Source organism: Protopterus annectens, chromosome 1.part1 (genome assembly GCF_019279795.1).
Source record: "Protopterus annectens isolate FY-2018-M chromosome 1.part1, PAN1.0, whole genome shotgun sequence".
Taxonomy (NCBI): Eukaryota; Metazoa; Chordata; order Ceratodontiformes; family Protopteridae; genus Protopterus; species Protopterus annectens.
This window is the reverse complement of record NC_056726.1, coordinates 1,429,558,512-1,429,578,791: the sequence shown is the minus strand read 5'-3', so window position 1 is coordinate 1,429,578,791 and position 20,280 is coordinate 1,429,558,512. Positions and strand designations below refer to the sequence as shown.

The 20,280-nt window shown below is 36.8% G+C and overlaps 1 protein-coding gene across 1 annotated transcript in view; it reads left to right on the top strand.

The window, feature by feature from the left end:
• LOC122816347 (deleted in malignant brain tumors 1 protein-like) overlaps positions 1 to 18,791 on the top strand; it is a 144,727-nt gene extending 125,936 nt beyond the window's left edge. The window contains exons 5-6 of the mRNA XM_044089081.1: positions 17,452 to 17,745; positions 18,673 to 18,791. Coding sequence (XP_043945016.1) covers positions 17,452 to 17,745; positions 18,673 to 18,791 — 413 coding nt within the window. The remainder of the gene's footprint in view (positions 1 to 17,451; positions 17,746 to 18,672) is intronic.
• Positions 18,792 to 20,280: the final 1,489 nt, after the last annotated feature.

Here is a 20,280-nt window from a genome sequence, read left to right as displayed (position 1 = left end):
CTGCCATTGGCTTTTTGTATATCAAATCAGTCAGCGGAGCAGATTCCAAAGCATAGTTTGGAATCCAACTCCAGCAAAAGTTGGTTGTTCCCAGGAAGGACATCATTTCCATCTTGGTCGTTGGTTTGGGTGCTTGTAAAATCGCTGTTTTTCTATCCTCATCTAGTATTCTACCTTCTTTGGATATTACATATCCTAGGTATTTAAACTGCTTTTTCCAAAGCTGTAATTTGTTTTTGTTTACTTTGTGTCCCTGTGTTGCTAAGAATTGTAATAGTGCTATGGTATCCTCCCTGCATTGTTGCTGGGTGGGGGCTGCTAGCAAGATGTCGTCTACATAAAGTAGAATCTGACTACCCCCTGTGGGGTGAATCCCACCAAATTACTAGCCATTTCTTGTGCAAATATTGTTGGACTCTCACAATATCCCTGTGGTAGTCGAGTATAAGTATACCTTTTCCCCTGAAATGTAAATGCAAACCAATATTGGCTATCAGGATGTATAGGTATTGAAAAGAATGCATTACTGATATCTACCATAGAGAAGTATTTCTGGTGAGGTTTCAAATCATTTAACAAAGTGTGTGGATCTGGCACCGTAGGTGCTCTAGGTATTACTGCATCATTTACAGCTTGTAAATCTTGGACCATACGCCATTCCCCGTTTGCTTTTTTAACAGGAAATAAGGGTGTATTACATTGTGAATCAGGAGATTCCACCAGTACTCCTTCCTTAAGTAATGCTGCTATTATAGATTTGATTCCTATCTCCGCATCTTTTCTCAAAGGATATTGTCTCTTTTGCGGTCTAAATGATGACTTTGGCGTATTAATACCTGGTCCCGCTGTTCGAATAAGTCCTACATCTGATTTGCCTGTTGACCAAAGAATCTTTGGTATGTCACATAAGGCTTTTTCTTCTTCTTCTAATAAGAGTGCTAATCAGCTGTCCTCGCTAGACTGCAAGTGTACAGCTGGGTCTGCCTGTGTTAACCAATTCAGTTTTTGTTTCTATATTCCCTGTTCTGATAATTCTAAGTCAGTTTGTTTCTCCCATCTTGTGACCTTTTCTCCTAGGTCTGCCCATTTTGTACTTCTGTTTTTAGTTAAACTAACATGTGGTAATCGATTAGATTTGTAAAGTGCAAGGAACTCTTGAGGTAATGAACAGCTAACAACACTGTTCCCCTCAGTATCCCAGTACAGATTACGTAATACTAATCTGTTTGCACGATTTTTGAACAATTCTTGCTCATATTCCTTATCAGGTCCTGGTGTGCTACAGTAATACAGAGTGCAATGCAACAAATGTTGTCTGTCAGTGTCAAGGGAGGGGGATTTACTGATGGCTACGTTCATCAGTTCCTCAGTCACTGCCCCTGGACCAGTCGTAACCAAGTCCTGGCTGTACCAGTAAAAAGTTTCACCCTCCGGTCGCACCACAAAAGTATCCATTTGTCGCTGTGCCTCCATACCCTGCATAGTTGGAACTACTGCTATGTCAAATATCTGCATAAGGTCCCTACCTAATAGGTTCACTGGACATTTTGCAGAAACAACAATTTTACTCCTTTGAGTCATCCCTGAAACAGGGTCAGTTATTGCTATATCATGGGAAAGTGTTTCCCGGTATAGCTGTCCATTTGCAGCTTTCACTAATATATAATCAGGTGATTCTGAATGTTCTGGTAACTTGGAGGGGTGTATCAGAGTCCGCGATGCTCCTGAATCACACAGGAATTTAACTTCCTTCCCCTCTACCAGAAGTGTAACTTCCGGTTTTGTATCTGCTAGGAAGAGCTCAAGGCTCAATAATGCTAAGTCTAAGATCTCATTTTCTTCATCCTCCATGTCTACTTGCACTTCCTCTACTCCTTCTATCACATTTACATTTGTCTTTTCTTTATTGTCTGTTTTTGATGACTCCTGACCCTCATATGGTGTGCCATCATATAGTCAGTCCTCATCTCCCTTATCTTCTGTAGCTACCTTCTTATTTTGTTTACAATCCCTTGCTAGATGTCCCTTTTTCCTGCATTTAAAGCATTCACCCTTTTTCTTCCTCTCTTCAAAATCTTCTGACAGTTTGTCAGATTGTTTATTTCCCTGGGCATTTCTCTTACCCTTCTTACCAGACTGTAATACATAAACCTCAGCTCCATCTTCAGCAGTGAAAACTTGCGCTTTCTTTTTCTTTTTGCTATTAAAGTGTCTTTCAGCATGTCTAGCATATTCAGGTAAGGCCTGTAACCTACTTGTTCGATGATCTATCATATGCTTTGTAATGAAGCTACTAATAGGTGCAATGCAACCTTTTAAAAATGCATTTTTCAATTGTTGTTCATATGGGGAATTATTCGTCTGAAATGCATAGTTATCTCCTTTGGAAAAAAACGTGTACCCATGAATTATCACATAGGTGGCAGTACACTAAACACCGAAAGTGTGATGAGCGACTTAGGGACACAGGTGGACAGTGGTCTCACCTTCGATAACCACATCGCCACAACAGTCAGGAAATCCTTCTATGTGGCACACCTCATCACGAAGTAGCTTTTCATCCAGAAAAAAGGAGGTCATTGTCCCACTGTACTCATCCCTCATTAGAACCATTATAGAGTACAACTCCCCGTTTGGTATGTACCTCGCAAGACATCTGCAACAACCGGAAAAGCCACAGAAATATCTCACTAAAAGAATTACAGGCCTAAAGCAGATGCCCTATGCTGACCATCTAAAAAAACTCCAGCTATACTCTGTGGCATATTGTCTACTCAGAGGTGATCTCTGCTTAACATACAAGGCCATGTCAAACCTGAGCTGTTGGACATGCTCCACTTAAAGAAATCCCAATCCCTCAGAGCCACATGCTCCATGGATCTAAATCTTGTCATCACAATAAACAAAACATGCTGGAGGGGTAAGTTCCTGACCCAGAGATTCCCCATACTCTGGAATAGACTGCCCATACATGTCAAGCAGAGCACCTCCTTGGCCCTCTTCCAAAGGAACCTTGACGATTGGATGGGAGATAGGAAATTCACCCCAGGGATCACGTCAGTCACCCTACTAGACAGGGATCCAGGGATGTAAATATTGTGGGAAGAAATATCCAGGGAATTGTTATAGCTAGGCTTGTATAGGCCCTAGGACCGATAGCCTAGTGCCAACCTAGGAACCTATGAACCTATAATCCAGCTAGGACTAACTCCCAGATTTATCTTCCCTTGAGAGTTTTAATTAAGCTTATGATCTACAAGCATGTGAATATCGGTAGCCTAATGGCCTGCTAACTGCCCCACATATTTTAAGTCTTTAACTCTAGAACAAGCATCTCAGTTTTGTTAATGGCATAGGACTGATGGAGTGGCTGTCAGATTTTAAGTTTATCATTTCTTAAATCTTATTCAAAGAACAGTGATAACACATTGATAAAGTCATCATAATCTCGTCATCTTTACAATCTTCTTCTGTCTGTTGAATGGTATCCTACAGTGAATTATTGCCATCATCTAACAATGTGTGAGCATCAGATTTCACAGAAATTGATTACAGCATTCACTTTAAATATATCTCTTAGATTTGTGAAACAATCTTACCTTTTATATCCCTCTACAGAAATTATCATAGATTTTCACTACTCAAGTTGCTTAGTTGCGGAATCTCGAGTATCCCCTTGTATGTGCTCTGTCAAGCTTGTCTCTCAATAGAAAACTGAATTCATCCATCCTGCTCAGCAATTGTTTCACTTTATCTTTGCTCATGTTTATGACGAGCTTAATTGTAGTCATTTCAGTCCATCCCCACCTGCCCATTTTCCTCCCCTACTTCCTGTTCTCACCACATTAGCAGTTCTCCATCTTTGATAATAAGCATCTGTAAACATTATACTTTGAATATATGTTACTGCCTGCTTATGACCCAATAAATCATTAAGTTCACAGTTGTCAGAGTGGATTTGAAAAGCTAACTGTAGGAAAATATACAAATTAATATGTTCTCCAGTCGGTTTCAATCACTTTTAATCATTGAAGCCATCTTGGTCTTTGGAAAATAGTCTCTCTATTAGTTATGACTGCTTCTAGTTCTATCTGATTGCAAATGGAATAATGTCAGCAGATCATTTATGGCAAGTCCACCACACACCTTGTTCCAACAGTTGCCACTGAATTGTTTTCCACTCCTGATATAAAGTCTTCAACTAATTGGAATATTCTGTTTCTTCAACATCCTCCCATCACTTGGTCTTCACCAACTCAAAATAAATTTGCCCTAATTCTCTTTATATGCTGTTCTGCCTCTTCCTGTTTTTCTTCTATGCTCCTTCAGAGCACAGGAAATGGTTTTATGGACCATCTTTCTAGCAGTGTTTTGCCCTTCCCTGATGAGGATTGTCGTTCTTTGCATTTAAATCTTTTTCATTCCATTACTCATGGAATTGTTTGAATTGTTCCGGTTCCACTGCTACTGTTTCAGAGTCTACAAAATATTTCACCCACTTAGCAAGAAGCATTCATAGCATCACTGGGTATACAGGCTTAAACCATGGCCATATAACAATAGCATAACAACTGCCAACATACCTTAAAGTACTAAGTGAAATAATCCCTTTTTAACTTCACGCCAAGAGAAAAATCAAGTCTATATTGAATGTTCGAACAGTCAAAATTTCGAGTGTCATATGGTCAACACCATGTGATCGGATTTTTGAATGCTTGTACATTGTAACAGAGATCTCTGTGCAGTGCAGAATGGGAAGATTTCCCTTTTCTGCACTGTAGTGTGATCTTGGAGTTGGTATATGTAAAGAGTGGGGGGTGGAGGGGTTTAGTTTATTTTTTTTATTAGATATTCAAACTTTGAAAGTCTGATCATATGGTGTCGACCATATGACAGTCGAACTTTCAAAAGTTCGATTATCTAATATAGACCCAAAAAGTTATGGTCCATGACTACCCTTTATTGGCCAACTTTGAAAATGTTCTTTTCCTGACACAAATTATTAAGAAGAAATTCTTTCATTTGGCATTTTTGCACTTTGTTTACAACTGCCCTGGGGAAACTCTCTCCAGATCTCTGTGACATATACATTTAATATGCTCTTTCCAACATCTCCGTTGGGTAAATCAGTTTATTGACTTAGCATCCCTACCATGAGTTGTAGACAGTCCCTCCCTTCTGATCTTTTTGGTACATGTGCAAACCAGAGGAATTCCCTTCTTACTCTGACTCCCAATTCATGTAAATTCAATTGCAGGTCTTCCCTTGCTGCAGTTAGCGCTTCTGTTCTGTCCTGCAGTTCCTTTTCTCCAGTTGTAACATTTCTTTAACATTGGAGTGCTGATTGAGTGTCATTCCTACATTATACAGTCTCTTATCATTTATTTTACTGTTATGCATAAAGACAACCCCTATTCATACCACCTCAGCATAAAGTTTCTTTATTTTTTTCACTTAATATGCTCACATCTTGAATTCCCTTAATCAATTAGGTTGAATCAGCTATTGTGTTCTGGTTGAACTGGGTCAGCAAGTAACCTTCTGTCAGGTGTCTCTCTACACCACCACCACCCCCCACACAACTCATCCCCCCATGGCTTTTTTGCTGTTGGCTTTTTCTTCTTTTATGGCATTTACTTTTGTACATAAATGCTGCTTTCTACATTGAGCAAATGGAAGTAGAATGTGTTAGCAAACGTAAACATTTCTTATATTAGTAACTTTGGCTGAACACCCACAGCAATCTACTAAATTACCATACCATAATTCATTGCTAAATAGTTTCCTTCATGATGGAGAAAAACTCAGAAAAAGCACATCTTCAGGTACAAGTACTGATGAGGAGCTATGCTATTTGTGGTTATTAATAAGATCATTAAATAGTAAGTAATTGGTTTTGGAGTAATTCCTGAATATGGAGAAATTAATATAGTATACAATGCAGGCTTTCAGTGGGAAGGTGATAGCAGAATGCCCTGATTTGAATGGGGAGGGCATAACTAGTAGGGTGATGCAGCTAGGGGAAATATATATGAGGAGAAGCTTAGGGATATTAGTACTTTTTGCTGGACTAGGGCACAGTTTGGTCAATTGTACTGGTGCTTAAAAAAATTTGACATCTTTGGGCATTTTTTGCTTTTGGTAGAATATGTTTGCCAGCTTATTTGTAGATAGTTGAAGTTCATAAGGAAGATATTTGGTCTGATGGCTAAAGTTTATAATCAGCTAAGATATTCTACATGTTCTGAAGGAGTCATTGATGGGGTGTATAAAGGACTATAACTTGATAATTAATTTTATAAAAAGTAGGCTCGATCCGTATGTTACCAGATGGGTAGCAAACTGATTCACTGATAGAACCCACCTAGTCAAAACAGGGAAAGCCACCTCAAGCAGTAGACCCTTAACAAGTGTCATACCCCAGGGGTCAGTCTTGAGGCCTCTGTTATTTGGGATATACTTTTCTGAGGTGCAGGCCAAAACCAGTGGGCTATGGCTGACCAAGTTTGCAGATGACTACAAGCTGGGTGCTGTCATCAATTCTCCTAGTGATGTGGCATCCTCCAAGAGGGTCTCATCCAGACAAGTGACTGGTGCCAGAAACATGATGCTGAATACCAAAAAATATGTTATCATCCCCTTTGGGGAGAGTGACATCCCCACAAATTATCACATAAATAACAACATCCTAAGCTTGCAATCAGTCCTGAGGAAATTTGGCCACCCAGGCTGATAGCAACCTGACTTTTGAACACAATGTTGCTTCCGTTGTATGGAAAGCCTTCTACGTGACCCACTTCATAAGTAAGGGTATCTCGTCCAGGGACAAGGGGGTCATAACATCCCTATATTCTTCCCTTATAATGCCCATTATTGAGTATAATGCTTCTTTTGGCATGTACCTCTCAAAGCACATGCAGCAGCTGGAGAGAACACAGTGGCTCCTCAGCAGGAGAATCTAGGGCCTCAAACATCTACCATACACAGATAGGCTAAAAGCTCTATCCCTCTATTCAGGTTTATACAGACTCCTCATAGGTGACCTATGTCTGGCATACAAGGTGATCATGGACCCCACCTTGATGGGACTGCTGCATATCCGCAAGTCAAGCTCCACTTGAGTAACTCACATGCATGGCCTCAACCTGGTCTGTGACATCAACAGAACTTGTTGGCAGGACAGATTTGTGTCCCAGAGACTCCTCCAGCTGTGGAACAGACTCTCCATGTCAAGCAGAGTACCTTTTTACCCCTTTTTAAGTGCAACCCAGATAACTGGATGGGAAACAGAAAATACACCCCTGGGATTCCTCCCATGTACCTGCTGGACAGGCGCATCGGGTGCTGTCTTGTCTAAACATGGGCTAAACTCTTGGCTAGCCTTATAAGAGCCTCAGGGGCAATAGCCTAGTAACCTCCTATAATTCTATGATCTTATAATACTTAAGTAACTAGCATTTCAACCAGTTCCAAACTATTATCAAGCAGAATTTAGTGAGAAGCTGTAGGGTTACACATAAATATAGATATTCTTCTGTATGTGCCTGTGGATCTAGACACTTGATAGTCTTTGTAACTTGAAACAGATTGAGCGTTATCACTAAACTGGAACAAGGTTTCTGGAAATACACAAATGCTGATGTCTTCAAGAGTAAGTAAGTCCTCAAGTTTAGAGATCTTCCTTCGGCTGTTGTTATTATCTTGCTATGTTATCTAGGTTAGATTTTGCCAAGCTGGGATAGCCATAACATGAGATCTTCTGCCTAGAAAAGGAGTAGCAAAGGTTTTCAGCAGTAGCAAAGGTTTTCAGCAGTATACAAAAATGGAAAAGGTGCAGACCATTCCTGCCAAAGATGGAGACGTGGGAAGTGGTTGTTCACCATTTCATCATACGTAGACACATACTGGATTCTCCTTAATTTTGCTGCTTAACGTCAGGGCATTACATTCTTTTACATGGGCAAGAGAGCTCATCAGTGTCTTTCTGCATCTCCCCATAGACAAAGCTCATAATTGTACCTTGGGTGGTGCAGAGACCTAATGACCATGGTGATATTCCCTAATCTTAGATTAAGAAAGACAGTTAGTCAACACCCTGCTTTTTGCAGGGATGTTAATATTTTGGCTGCATAGCTGAGGTAAACAAGTAAGACGACTACTAAGCTTAGGCAAAAATTTTTTTACTACCTCAGCATATGTGATAATGTTGTACATCTGTGGAAATGTAGTGTTGTTGTGGTGAATATATCTATATAATATATCTGTCTATATATATTTCTATATATATATATGTATATATATATATATATATATATATATATATATATATATATATATATATATATATATATATATATATATATATATATATATATATATATATATATATATATATATATATATATGGATCTACTTTAAACAGTGAATTACCATCACTTCGACTTGCAGAACAGCAAGATGAAAACCACAAAACTTTACATTACTGAATGTTTGCATTCATTGTAAGTTTTCACCAACTAAGTAAACACTTGGCCAACAGGAAATAAAAAAACAAACTGAAGCAAATAAAACCCACTGACATGGGGGGCTTTGCCCCCCCCCCACGCCCACCCTTGTAGGGGACTGCACTCCCACACCCCCCAACTAAATATACCAACTCCCAGATAACACTACAGTGGAGAAAAGACAAAGTTCACTATCTTCGCCAACTGCCTCCTTTTGCAGTGAAAACTTTTAATGCTGTTAATGTTCATTAATGCAAAGTTTTGTGGTGTTTGTCTCATTGTTCTGCAAGCCAGTGTTATAGTAATTCACTGTTTTAAAGGGAATCCATGTGTGTATGTGTGTGTGTGTGTGTGTATATCTATATCTATATATATATATATATATATATATATATATATATATATATATATATATATATATAAATATATATATAAACACCAGCAGGACAGAAAATCCACAAATGTTGTTTATTGAGTGCTTTCGTTTAGTATATTACAAAACTTCATCAGAATATCTAGTAGAAAAACAAACAGACAACTGACTCAAGAAAATTTAAATGTATATATATATATATCCCATCATGCACTAGTTAGTCAAACAACAATTATGCCTACCCTTCCTACTTAAAGGGATATTATCAAAATTAGTAAATAAATACCTATAAATATAGATAATACATTTGATAAAACATAGAAAGGTTTAAAACTTCATAAAATCCTATCTAAACTAAAACATTTTATATATATATATATATATATATATATATATATATATATATATATATATATACACATTTCTAACATGCATTTAAAAAAAGCAAACAAATAACTACATGAAGCCATCAGCTTTTAACCTAAGAATAGAATCAATTGATACATTCTTATTTAGCCCTGGTTGTTGGGTGGCATTAGTTCTCAATTGCCACCTCAACTCTAATAATTCTAAAAAATCATTTTTAGGACCCCCTCTGTCATTCAAATACATCTGTTCCAAAATGGTAAAACTTAAATAATGCCCTTCATTTCCATGATATGTGAGGCAAGGGCGTTTTTTGCATCCTTCTTTTTAATGTCTGAGTAATGCTGATATATTCTCGTTCTTAATGCATTAATAGTTTTTTAGGACAAATAGGATTTGTGTTTCAAAAACATGTTGGAGAAGAATACTAGAGGGTGTTTGGAGATAGGAAAAATGTTGAAAAGTGGTTTTTGTTTGCAATGTAAATACATTTTAGAAGGGACAAGTGTCTCAATACCTAATTATGGAAAATGTTTCTATAAACAGAAGTTTTCCTGTAGTACAAATGGCGTGGTGTACCTTGCCCCGTGTAACTTTTCTAAAAGTTTCTATATAGGTAAAACTATTAATGCATTAAGAATGAGAATATATCGGCATTACTATGACATTGCCTCACATATTATGGAAAATGAAGGGCATTATTTTAGTTTTACCATTTTGGAACAGGTGTTTTTGAATGACAGAGGGGGTCCTAAAAATGATTTTTTAGAATTATTAGAGTTGAGGTGGCAATTGAGAACTAATGCCACCAAACAACCAGGGCTAAGTAAGAATGTATCAATTGGTTCTATTCTTAGGTTAAAAGCTGATGGCTTCATGTAGTTATTTATTTTTTTTATTTAAATGTATGTTAGAAATGTGTGTGTATATATATATATATATATATATATATATATATATATATATATATATATATATATATATATGTTTTAGTTTAGATAGGATTTTATGAAGTTTTAAGCTTTTCTATGTTTTATCAAGTGTATTATCTATATTTATAGGTATTTATTTACTCTTCTTCTTCTTCTTCTTTCAGCTTTCCCGGTTAGGGGTCGCCACAGCGGATGATCTGTCCACCATTAATTGGCAGTGGAGTTTTACAGTGTCGAGTTGCTAGCCCGGTGCCCAACCTTGCCAGCCCGGTATATTTATTTACTAATTTTGATAATATTCCTTTAAGTAGGAAGGATAGCCATAATTGTTGTTTGACTAACTAGTGCATGATGCGATATATATCTATATATATATATATATATATATATATATATATATATATATATATGTATATATATATATATATATATATATAAAAATTTTGTTGAGTCAGCTGTCTGTTTGTTTTTCTACTAGATATTCTGATGAAGTTTTGTAATATACTAAATGAAAGTGCTCAATAAACATCCTTTGTTGATTTTCTGTCCTGCTGGGGTTTATTTTTACTAGTTTGCTTTTCATTCATTTTTGTGGTTTGGAGATGGAGGAAGCAGGTACCGTGGATCCACCTACTTTGAACTTATTGGCATCCTCGCTACAAACCTTAAACAACACAGTGGGTAGCTTGGTGATTTTAATGGAAAGACTGACTCAACAACATCATAGGTTCATAGGTTCATAGGTTCATACTAGGCTATCTGCCCAAGGGCATTTATAAGCCTAGCCCATAGTTATGTGGCTTTCGCCACCCCTTTAGTTTGAATAAAAACTATGCCTATCATTTTGCTGTGCCTCTGTCAAGCAGTGACACTGAAGTAATCCCTGGGGTATATCTGCAATCTCCCATCCATTGGTCAAGATTCCTCTTGAACAAGGCCAGAGAGGTGCTCTGCCTCACATGTACCGGGATTTTGTTCCACAGCATAGGGAGTCTCTGGGTGATGAATCTGTCCCTCCAGCACGTTCTATTTATAACCGTGTCAAGGTTTAAGTCTCCCGCCCTTGTGGTTCTGAGGGATCTAGATTTTTTGAGGTGAAGCATATTCATCAAATCTGGGTTTGACATGGCCTTATATGTCAGGCACAGGTCACCTCTGAGCAAGCGGTATGAGACTGAATAGAGCTGGAGTTCTTTCAGTCGGGCAGCATAAGACATATTTTTGAGACCCTTTATCCTTTTGGTGAGGAACTTTTAGGGCCTTTCAAGCTGCAGCAGGTGTCTGGTCAGATACATTCCGAACGGGGCATTGTACTCAATCATAGGTCTAATGAGTGATGAGTACAGGGGACGATGACCTCCCTTGATCTAGATGTGAATCCCTTCATGATCAGGTGGGCGATATAGAAGGTTTTCCTAACTACTTTAGCAACATGAGTGTCAAATGAAAGGCTACTGTCAACCTGGGTCCCCAGATCCCTGATGACTTTTTCTGTGCTCAGTGGATTGCCATCTATATGGTAGCTAGGGGTAACCTTGTTTTTCCCGAAGGGTATGACTATGCATTTTTGGCGTTTAACTTCAGGCCATGGCTCTGGCACCAGTTATCCGTTTCTGTGAGGCCCTTCTGGAGGATATCTGTGTCAGATGTGTTTTCGACTATGGCCCAGTTTGCAGTCATCTGCAAACTTTGTCAGCCATAACCCTCCTGTGTTTGCTTGTACTTCAGAAAAGTAGATGCCAAACAAGAGTGGACCCAGGACTGAGCCCTGTGGGACACCACTTGTGACAGGCTTTGAGTCTGACATGGCTCCAGCAACTCTGACCCTGTGGGTTCTGTCACTTAGCCAGTTTGCAACCCATCTTGTGATGTATGGGTTTACATTCAAGCTGATGAGTTTTTCGATGATACCTGAGTGGGGTATTGTGTCGAAGGCCTTTGCCAGGTCGAGGTAGGCTGTATGGACTGCCTTTCCCTCATCAATGGCCTTGGTGACAGTCTCGAAAAAGTCAACCAAGTTTAAGAGGCAGGATCTGCCTTTGACAAAGCCAAACTGGGTTGGATCCAAAGTCTGCAAGTTCCCTATGTCTTTATTTATGAGTTCCATTATGATCCTCTCCATGGCTTTGCAGATAAGACTTGTCAAGCTAATGGGGCGGTAATTTCCAGGGTCTGTGGAGGCACCGCCCTTATGAAGTGGGACCACAGTCGCCATGCGCCACTCCTTGGGTACGTATCCTGAGGTGAGGCTAAGATTAAACAGCTGTCCTAACTGTGGGTCCATCCACATCGACATGACCTGATAGGTTTATTAACCAAGGTGTAGATGATGGGAGCTTCGATGAAGGGATTACTCCTGCCCAACGCCAACAGATTGGTGTTAGCCAATCAGGCGGCTTGAATTTGCATATGGTTTCAAATGATGAACATAGAAGGGGCGGTTCCTTCTATAATGGAAGTAAATCTAAATCTCAGTGGCTTGAAACCGACAGTGAATGACGTTCCGGTAACAAGAATTATTAACGGAACATTGGACGAACAACTTAAACTGTTTGAGTCCTGTATACTAGAATATCTCAAATTACAACTTGAGAACAATTATGTAAAAGAATGTAAACGCCGTGAGGAAATTCCAAAAGGGCTTCGGTACTGGAAGTATCCATCCGGTTTAGTCAAGGACTCTTTACTACATGTAGAATTATTGCAGTTATTCAACAGGCATGGGTGCGAGCTCTTGGACTGTCTCATTAAGGACAATGATAGGAAGATTTCTGACCTTTTTGGTAAGGTTAAAACGTTAGACAATGATATTTAGACTGATCTTTTGTTTGAAAGTAAACAGAATGATTTTTCTTCTATTTTTAACAGAGCTGACAGATCTATTTCTGTACTTAAAAATATAAAAGAAGAGAAACTGAAATGCGATGAGTGCGACTATGCACAGAGAAGAGCACACCCCCCACCGCCACCTGGACAATCAAAAAAAAATGTTTTAACCATAATATAAATAATCAGATTGACATAAATGGTCAAAACGAAGAGATTCATTTAGGTCATCATAGCAATTATGATAACTACTTAGACCCTTTAGAATACCCCCCTCTAAGGAGGTCCGAGTGACTGAGGAACCAGAGGGGAGGACCAGGTTACAAAAACTGGAATCACAGCGGCAGGGGGAGAGGGAGGGGGAACAATTACAAAATATATCCTCTAAGACAAATGAAGTACAATTTAATTCCAATGTGCTGGCGAATGGCAACTGTAATGTTGATGATTTTTTTCTTATGGATTTTAATGAACAACATGTTGTATCATGCAATATTCTGATTAATGATTGTGGTGATTTTAAAATATATAATTACAGTGACATAGTTTTTCAGAACAGTCTTGTGAACATTTTTGAAAAAGGTTTGTCCTATGTCCCTAGTAGAAAGGGCACACTAGACAAAATTCTCATTAATTTAAAGTTATTTACACGTAAATTAAATTTATAAACAATTTTCAAAGATAATTCTGAATTGCATATAGGAAGGGAAATATGTAAGAAACCTAGTCTAATCCTCCATTACATCCTATCATACAGACATTTGAAAGAATGTGTGAACATGATATACGACAAATGTTTAAAATGGAAACACACAGTGAAATGCAAGGCAACCTAAATTTACAAGAATGACAATTATTAAATGCGGTCTGCAATAATAGAAATATACATGTTATGAAACCAGACAAAGGGGGTGGTTTAGCTATTATGAATGTTAATACATATGTAGAAAAAATGCTTGGGTTGCTATATAATGACACATACACAGAAATTAGTTTAAATGAGAAGAACATTCTTTATAGAAAAGTTGATATGGTCTTGGATGAGCTTTTATTTAATAGGGAAATTAGCTTGGGAGGAGCATAATTTCATGTCAGTTAAAAATCCAAACCATATTCAGTATACCCAAGATACATAAGGACCTTGTTGACCCCCCTCTTCATCCTTTTGTAGATGCAAAAGCTTCAACGACTTATTTTATAGCTAAATTCATTGATGTACAGTTAAAAGACATTTTGTTAAACTGTACATGGATAGTAAAGGACTCTTGGGATCTATTTAAAAAACTTGACAAAGATATGTATACAGATGACCGGTCCTTTATTACCATGAACGTTAGGGACCTTTTCTCAGTGATCCCAAATGATACAGGGATTGAGTGGTTTTATCTTTATTTATGTAGATACACCACTATTAGACATGACCGGATCTTAACACTTAGAACTTTGATGGAACTAATACTTGATACGAATGTCCTTGTGTTCGAGGGACAATTATTTAAACAAGTAAAGGGAGTAGCAATGGGAGCTATTTGTGCTCCCATTTTTGCAAATATTGTCTTACCTCTCTGGGAAAGGGAGTTTGTGTTTACTAGTACTTTTTCAGGGTACTGGAAGTATTATTGCAGGTACCTTGATGATGTTCTTATATTCTGGGACAATAGTGAGGAAGAATTATAGCACTTTTTGTCCTTTTTGAAAGAAAGTACAGACTTCCTTGATTTTACACACAGTCTTAATAAAGAGGTTATTAATTATTTAGATATCACTATTTCAAAGGTGAGAGAAGATCAGGCCTTCAAGACAACATTATATAGAAAGCCGACCTATTCTAACACCTTGCTTCATTACAACAGCTTCCATCCAATACATCAAAAAAGAGCCTTAGTAAAAGGGCAAGCGGTACATCTTGCAAGAATGGTATCGGACTGGGATGATTTTCTTCATAAAATTCAGATATTAGAAGACATGCTTTGACGTAGGAACTATCCCTATGATTTTTTACATCCTTTACTACAAGAAGTGGTTAAAAAGAGGCAGAGAGGTATTGTATCACCTCTACTGGGGCAAGGTACTTCATTCGATATGGCTAACAGAGAATGATAAAGAATGTAACACTAGTTTTTCTGTTACAGGTGTCTTTAGTTTTAATAAAAAAAATGAATAATATTTGTGAAATCTTGCAACAAAATTGGAATATATTTAATATTGATTCTGAATTTAATGAGCTGATGGGTTTTAATCCTAAGACAGTTTATAAAAAGGATTTGTGTTTCAAAAACATGTTGGAGAAGAATACTAGAGGGTGTTTGGAGAGAGGAAAAATGTCGAAATGTGGTTTTTGTTTGCAATGTAAATACAGTTTAGAAGCGACTAGTGTCTCAATAACTAATTATGGAAAATTTTTCTATAAACAGAAGTTTTCCTGTAGTACAAAAGGTGTGGTGTACCTTGCCCTGTGCAACTTTTCTAAAAGTTTCTATATAGGTAAAACTATTAATGCATTAAGAATGAGAATATATCAGCATTACTATGACATTAAAAGGAAGGATGCAAAAAGCGCACTACATATTATGGAAAATGAAGGGCATTATTTTAGTTTTATCATTTTGAAACAGGTGTTTTTGAATGACAGAGGGGGTTCTAAAAATTATTTTTTTAGAATTATTAGAGTTGAGGTGGCAATTGAGAACTAATGCCACCCAACAACCAGGGCTAAATAAGAATATATCAACTGGTTCTATTCTTAGGTCAAAAGTTGATGGCTTCATGTAGTTATTTGTTTGTTTTTTTTATTTAAATGTATGTTAGAAATGTGTATGTATATATATATATATATATATATATATGTATATATATATATGTATATATATATATTAGTTTAGATAGGATTTTATGAAGTTTTAAGCCTTTCTATGTTTTATCAAATGTATTATCTAAATTTATAGGTATTTATTTACTAACTTTGATAATATTCCTTTAAGTAGGAAGGATAGGCATAATTGTTGTTTGACTAACTAGTGCATGATGGGATATATATACATATACATTTTGTTGAGTCAGTTGTCTGTTTGCTTTTCTACTAGATATTCTGATGAAGTTTTGTAATATACCAAACAAAAGTGCTCAATAAACATCTTTTGTGGATTTTCTGTCCTGCTGGGGTTTATTTTTACTGGTTTGCTTTTTATTTGTTTTTGTGATATATATATATATATATATATATATATATATATATATATATATAAATATACATACACATATATATGTGTGTGTGTGTGTGTGTGTGTGTGTGTGTGTGCATGTTTCTATGTTCTTTGGCCATCTGTTTAATAGACACAATTTGGTTGACAGGCGTGTGAGATTGACAATCACCAGTAAGGGGAATATACCATTTTTCCTGTGATTCTGTGATCTTGGGGTTAGAATATATAATTAGCAGGGGGTGCAGCCTACCACATGTTTTTTTCCTCCTTGAAAAATAATGCTTTTTTGTGGGTTTTTTTAAGTTTTGCATGTGCCAGTTTAATTCTCTGCAGATGCTTAGTAGCATGCAAACCTGCATGAAGTTGATCAATTTGTTTCAACATTATGCATATTGATACAAATGGTATTCGATCAGTTTAAGTATACATATACATCTTCATCTTTCAGCTTTTTCCAGTTAGGGGTCACCACAGTGGAACACCATTCTGCTAATGACTGGCAGTAGATTTTTACGGTGCCAATGTACCGGCTTGACACCTAACCTTCAACAAAGACACACCCATGCAAACATGTCTTTTGAATGCCTCTCAACCATGGGGAGGACATGCAGACTCCACACAGAAGGTGCTCCAGCCAAGAATCGAACGGGAGAACCTCTTGCTGTGAGGCGACAACGCTACCGCTGCACCACCACGGCTGTATGCACACAAACACACACACACACACACACACACACACACACACACACACACACACACACACACACACACACACATTTTACATGTATATATATATATATATATATATATATATATATATATATATACATACATATATATATATATATATATATATATATATATATACATGCTCACATATGTATATGTAACATGAAATCACAAATATATCAAATACACTTAACAGACTACATTAAAGCAGATTATAAAAAAACCTGTGAAGTTGTATGACATATTGTTAATGAAAAGAAAATATTTCACTGAAGAATTAGATGACAACACTCTCAAGAGGATGCACTAAAAACGCTTTTGACAAATCCTTACTCATTTTGAGTTTAAACTTTTTATGTTCACTCTTCATTGTTTACACGGTAGTGTAGCATCATAAAGAACAAATCCTCACTTGCATATTTCATCAGTTACATAATGTTTATGTATCTCATGCGAAGGCTAATGTTGCTGCTGTCTCAGGTGGTGTTTAAACTAACACTATTTTTTTACTGTTCCAGCTTCTTTTCAGATTCCATCAGCCTCCATTCTCGGTGGATATACTGTTTTCTCTTCAGGAGAAACTCTGAGCATAAAATGTACTGCTCCAAATGTTTTTACAGCTAGAATATTTTATCTTAGCAAAATTGGAGAAGACAGAAGAATTTCAAGTGTGTCGGTTCCTAAGAATCAAAATGTCATTACTCTTCATATACCCAATCTAAACACTGCAAATGAAGGACAGTACAAATGTGGTTACCATGTTAATGATGCCCTTGTTTCTGAATCAAATCCTTTGGTCAGAATTTCTGTAGGTAAGTTGCTGCAATAGTTTCCATAGTATTGTCATTACTGTATATTATATTATTATCATCTTACTAATGAATTAACTAAACTGCATGCTGTCATGTGTAAAGTAACTATCACAGAGTGAATTGAAAACTTTGTAAAGTTTTCCATATTTAAAAGTGGAAATTAACTATTCAACATGCTGTGCTTTTAATGAAATATGTCATGATGTGTTTGTCTATGGTCTTTTCAGCTATATATGTGTCTCATTTCTTGTCTGTCAAATTAAGTGTTAATATTAGTAGTACAATGTACTTCACTGTATTAACTACTTCCACTTTTCTTTTCGTTTAACCCAAGATGATATTCTTTGCTTTTTTTCCTCATTAATACATTTTCTTCTCTGGCTATTTTATATCCATGCTCCAACCTATCTTATTTGTCTCTCATTTCTACATCATCTCCTCTAGCTATTTTAAATCGATGTTCCTACCTATGTTATTCTGCTTGGGGTCTGTAATCTTTTCAATTCACTATGCAATGTACACCCATTGTTATTGCTGTATTTTGCTGGATGTATTCTGCTTGTATGTATTTATAAATTGTTCAATTTTTTGATTATTTTCTGCTGTACAACTGTTCGATATTTGTATTATAAATTCATTTTATGCTTTTTTTATATTCATATTTGTCCTCTGTTAGCTGGGTTAGTCTCCACTAGGCTATCTGCTTCTTTTCAGGGGAGACCCAGGGTGATATTTATACCACTACAGCAAATGTGGAACTTCTCCTACTCGTTTGCATATGGGGATTCTTTTCATTGGGGCACTTACTGACTTCTGGTCCAGGCATATTGGCAGATCAGAAAAGCAGGAAGCCAGTCAAAAAAACAAACATGGAAGTTAGAGAAAATAATGGCAATGGTTTTTTGAATAATGGTGCTGTCATTTCAGCAGTGGATGTGTTGTATTTGTCAGAGATGGAATCAGAGGTAAAGGAGAAGTCGAGAGACGATTACTGTGTAATGGAGACAGTGAAAAAGGCAACTGAACCTTTTCAGAGACCATTTTAAGTGTCAGATGCAGTGAATGCTGATTCTGAGGTTTGTTTGAGTCTCAGGATACAACACAGTTTGGTGGTCTGCAAGATGCTTACCTAAATTAAATTATTAATCAGAGTGAACCAGACAGTGAAGGGGCAGCTTCATGGGGTGAGATTATGGAAAAAATATAAGAAGAGGAGGTCGCTGAGTACATGGTAAAAATGAAATCCTATGCAGAAATGGTGAAAGAAGGAGAATGAAGAGATGAAGAAGTGGAGGAAATGAAGAAGAAATTCATTATAAGAGTCACCAGTAAGAAAAAGAAATGACTTGAAAGGTATGAAGATGGGGACACAGTAATTCCACCACTGTGAATGAACAAAAAAAATAACTTTAATCCTTGGAGTGAGTATGTGGTGCAGGTGTTTCACAGGGAAACCAAAAAGACAGTCTTTATACAATTTAGAACAGAAATTGAAAAAGAGGAATTGAAAGAATATATAAACACTATATGTAAATACATTATGTTCACAAGGGTTCCTATTATGTTATCAACAGATGACGTAATAGGAACCCTTGTGAACATAATGTATTTACATATAGTGTAAATACATTATATGTAAATACATTATGTTCACAAGGGTTCCTATTATGTTATCAAAAGGTAACGTAATCGAATGCTCAGAACTTCAAAATAGCCGCATTTCAAAGATTGCATTATGGAATCGCATTACAGTGAAGATTGGGATATTTGCCCTTTCCTCACTGTAGAGTGATCTCGGAGTTGGAATATATATTTAGCAGGGGGTGTGGGGGCATAAAAGCTTCAATATGTGGCCATTTCGATGTTTTGACCGTTTGATTACGTTATCTTTCAATAACGTAATATGAATCCAAAAAGACAGCTTGCACCAGTTGCAGGCAAATGTTTTATTCAAAACAGTAGTGAAAGCTTGTAAGCACTTTCATCCCAAGTTTAAAACAATACAGGAACTTCATCAGACAAGCTAAGAAGAGCTAAAGCTGCATTTAAATAAAGCAAGGCATATTACATCATTTCCTCTTTGCAAACCTAAAGGGAAATCATGCATTTAACCAAAGGCTATGGTCCTCGATACCAAATGTAAAAATGTTACATATTGTTACACAGTGTAACCTTAAATTGCTAGTGTAATGTTTAAAAACATATAATAAAGGCATATTACAACATATTAAACATTTCATAAATATATACATATGATTATACTGGTGCTTCAAAGGGCATGAAGTTAAGTAATTAAGTAATATGAACCCTGCTCACAACAGATATATGATGACCAAGGTTTATGGACTGGGGGCTAGGACTGTGGAATTATTTTGAAAATGGAAAAAGAAAATATTGTACATATTCATAGTGTAATCAGTGTGAATGGTAACAGAGGATTTGTTAAATATAGAGGGCAGCTAAAAACAGTTTTTTTCCCTGTGGAAAAAAATAACGTATTTAATAAATGTGATAAATGAAAATGTTTCATTTGTG